At 60.3% G+C, this 4054-nt stretch overlaps 1 protein-coding gene across 1 annotated transcript in view; it reads left to right on the top strand.

Annotated features, from left to right (window-relative positions):
- The window catches only part of SIM2 (single-minded family bHLH transcription factor 2), a 63861-nt gene that overhangs the window by 5486 nt on the left and 54321 nt on the right, over positions 1–4054 (top strand). Inside the window, exon 2 of the mRNA XM_014938049.1 lies at positions 3232–3314. Coding sequence (XP_014793535.1) covers positions 3232–3314 — 83 coding nt within the window. The remainder of the gene's footprint in view (positions 1–3231; positions 3315–4054) is intronic.

Below are 4054 nucleotides of genomic sequence, written 5' to 3'. Positions count from 1 at the left end.
GGGGGGAAGAGGAGGCGGAATCGTGCCCGGGTTTGCCGAAGGGAGGGGGGGGACGCGTTCGTATGAGAACCCCCCACCTCTTTCAGCGGTAAAAGAGCACGTACTGTGGGGTGCCGGTGCGAAACCCCCTCTCTGTCCCGGGGACGCCGTCGTCGGAGCCGAACCTGCCGGCCGGTGCCCGAGGAGAGGTTGGTGGGCACCACTGCGGTTAGGGCCGGTTATTACGCCCTTAGCGCTGCCTGCCAGGCACCCCGCTGTGCCCGTCCTGCCCTCCCAGCACGGTTCCGGTTGGGACGGGACCAGCGATGGTTGCAGACACCAGTCAATGGAGGGCAAACGAGGCGAGGGGCTCATGTGGTCTATGTTTGCCGGCAGCGGGATGCCAGGGAAGAGGAGGTTGCGCCTGGGGCCGGAGAGTCACCCTTCCCGCAGGCAGCCCTTCGCCCTGCCAGCTCCTGCCCGCCGGGGCGGGCTCTGCCGCTAAGCCCGGCACCGACCCTCCGGGCTTTAGGCTACCGGCAGCGCCCGGAGTCGCCCCAAGGCACCGACTGTAGGCGACCCCCCACCCTCCAGCACGGCGGAGGGACACAGGCCACCCCCACAGGTGTCCCCAGCATTTGCGGGAAGGATGCTCCAGCTGCTCGCTTCCTCGCAGGGAAATAACTCTCTGGGCCAGCGCCGCAGGTAATTCCTGCCGCAATGGGACTTTTTTATTCCTTTTTTTTTTTTAATTTTTTTTTAATGTTTTTTTCGAAACGAGCCGTCCGAAGCCGCACCGGCTGCATCGTCCGTGTGTCGGAGAGCCGGTAGCCCTTCCCGCCGGACACCCCCCTTCCCCGGCCGGGGCCACCCCGGCAAACTCCCGCTGCGAGTTTGGGGGAGTAGGAAACGATCGCTCGGTATCGGCAGCTCTTTTGGCCTCGCTCCAGTGCAGTGAGTGAAAATGTGCGTTATTTACTGGCTGGGCAGGAGCAGCCCCGGCTTCAGTCTATTGCATCCATATGTTTACAGGACGTACGCTGCGCCTTCGCAAAGCTCTCGGAAGACGAGTTAATGGGCGTTAGTCCTTTATCTTGAACGTAAGGTTTTATTCGTTTCTTTTCCACCTTTAAAGCGATCTGCTGGTGGATTAAATGATAAAATCATCGGCTTTAAAATAAGCTTAGACGAATGCCAGGCTGATCCTCCGAACGCGTTTACATTTGATGCGAGTTTACATTTACAATCCAATTTACAATTTCAAAGAGAACAAATCTGCAGAAGCGACTTTTTTTTTTTTTTTTAGTCCGGCTTTGGAAAGAACCTAAAAAATAGTTGAGATTTTGGGGGTGTTGTGAAGCTATACCTGGCCAGCCGTGGTAGACAGGACGAAGCAGATTGCTACGCACGGGGTGCAGTAGAGACACGGTTGGTTTCTTAGCTTCTTCGTGAGTGGCTCAAAGAGTAAATCTGCTTAGTCCTTGGGAAAGTTAGGGCTCGTTTCTGGACAGTTATGCGTAACTCCCTCTGTAGGGTTACAATCCCATATTTCAAGATTTGCAATTAGTAAATCGAAATAAGGGCAAGTCGCGCAGGACCGGGACTGACTCCGTCGTTTGCATTTGTCACCGTCTCGGGAAACAGACTGCAGGATCTGTCTCTGCGACCCTCAAACCTTCCACCCCAGAGGAAGCAGCTTTTCAGGAGAAATAACGTTTTGACGGGTCCCTGGAAGTTTAGGAGTCTTCCTCAAAATGAGATTCGGGAAATGGCGGTAGAAAAGCTCGACTTTTCGTTTAGCTCATCAAAGCAAATTTCCCAGAGCGTGGCCAAACGTGTCCTTCCCCTGCCCACAAGAAAGCGCAGCCGCACGCCGTGCGCTTCTGCGCGCCGGTGTGGAGAGACCCGCCAGAGCGACTGACACGGGGTGGAGAGACAGACACCTCTTCTTGGGTGTTGGACGGCGGAAAGGAGGCGTCAGGGCCGGCCAAGCTCCCCGGGGTACCCTGCCTGGCATCGGGAGCGGGAGGCTCCTTTGTGCTTGCCCGGCGGGAGCGGGTCGTGGGGTCAGGCTGAGGTGTCACCGGGGCACCGGGAGAAGGCGAAACTCGGGAGGATGCACCGCGCCCTCTCTCCTGCCCCCCGCTCCGCCCCAAGAGACCCCCCAAGAGCGGGGAGGAAGGCTCTCATTGTTTTTAAACCAGGGCTACCCGCGGACACCCGGCCAAAGGATACGCGGATTCGGGGGGGCTTCAGGCGAAGCATTTAGAAACGCGCTCCAGAGCCGGAGCTTAGGGCAAGGCTTTCCGTCTGCGGGACAAATTCTTCTCCCTCCCGCAAGGGAGCCAAGCGGGGCTCCCACCGCAGCGGCCTTTACCCCTGCAACCTTGCGGCGGGGGGGTTCTTTGAAACCACCCGGTCGGTGAGAGGGTACCGGAGGAAAAGGCGGCGCTCGGTGTCACGGCCGCACCACCAGTTTGCGGCCACGCTGCAGGCTGCCCGGCCTGAAGGGCGTGAGGCTGTGTGTCCGTCACACGCGTGTGCGCCTACGCGACGCGCTACAGACGGGACCCCCGGTGGCCCCGGCCCCGCAACCAGCCAGGGCGCTTGCGGAGTCCGCGTCGCCGCGCCCCAGCCGCCGGCACCGCCAGGGGTGACGGCACCGAGAGGATACCCCCACCTCCTGCCCCTCCAGCGGGCAGTGGCACTCCGCAGAGGCTGCCATCAGGTGCTGACAGGAGCCTCCAGCTCTTCGGCTGGCACGGGTGGTGGCCTCAGCTCCACCAAGGAGCTGGCGCACGCCTTCTTTGCATGGAGGAAACGGAAAACGAACAAATTCCAGACCGGCCCCCCTGCCCCGACCGCCCCCAACACAGCTCCATCAATAACCTATCTCTGCCACCAAGGCAGTGCCGGGCATACGGGCTCCCTCCAGCCCGCTGGCGGGCTATGGCGGAGCGGCGGGGCCGGGCCTGTCGGGTCACCGAGGCCGGGGCTGGGGGCAGCTCTCCGGGGAGGGAGAAAGCGGCTCCACGGGGGGTGCCGTGGGCAGGATCTCCAGAAAAAGAGCGATTCCCTTCCACACGCGTGGTAGGAGGGACTCGGCCTTTCCCACCTCCGCAGCCCCCATGTCGCTGCCTGGCCCGCTCCCCGCGGGAGAAGGGGGGAGAGCGGGCAGGGTGTCCCGTCGGGGAGGCGGGGGAGGGCCCGGCTCTGCTTCCCGCTCTAACCAGCTCCTCGGTTCCCTTGCAGGTCTGGGCGACGCCTGGGGACAGCCAAGCAGGATAGGTCCCTTGGATAACGTGGCCAAGGAGCTCGGATCTCATTTGCTTCAGGTAGTGGACGCCTTCCTCTCCTCGTACGCGCCGCGCATCGAAAACCCGGTGTTGCGGTGTGATCAACCTCTCCTCCTCTTCCTCCTCTCCCCCGCACCGCCGGAGGAGCCTGGGTGAAGCCTTCCTCTTCCTCCCCAGCCTCACACCGGCCGGGAGGGGAGAAAAAATGAGACACCAACCATTTAAATTATTATTCTCCCTCCCCCGCCCCGCCTTTAGTATTAGCAGGAGTAAGAGCTTACCATGGCACTAATCGGCTCTCCGTGCGCTCAAAGTGTCTCCCAGCCGTAAAAGCGATCATCAGAGCTGCTGGGGGGGGGATGTCCCGCAAGCGGCAACGGGGCCGGGGGAAACGACGACGACACACGTTTCGGCTGGAGGGGCGGCAGGCACCGGCGTTCACCGCTGGTGACTCGGGAGGGGAAACTCTTAAGGAATTCGGGGCTCCAGCCGCGGGGTGGGTGGGGAGTGGGGTGTAGGTCTCCCGTGGACGTTAGCACCTGGAAATACCGTTTTTCCCCCAATCCCGTCGATCTGCTGTGGAATTCCTCTGAATTCACCCCCCCACCCCGCGTAAGGGAGTTTAGGAAGTCGTGTGTGCCAGCCGGAGGAAAAATAAATAAATAAATAAATTACCTTTAGCTCTATTTCTTTTTTTTTTTTTTTTTTTTTTTTTTTTCCCTACCACGAAAGCAGCATTAAATCCCCTTTCCTCAGCTCCCGGTTCAGCCCCTGCTTCC

Source organism: Calidris pugnax, unplaced genomic scaffold (assembly GCF_001431845.1).
Source record: "Calidris pugnax isolate Ruff unplaced genomic scaffold, ASM143184v1 scaffold25, whole genome shotgun sequence".
NCBI classification, from domain to species: domain Eukaryota; kingdom Metazoa; phylum Chordata; class Aves; order Charadriiformes; family Scolopacidae; genus Calidris; species Calidris pugnax.
This window is presented reverse-complemented; position numbering and strand designations above follow the sequence as displayed.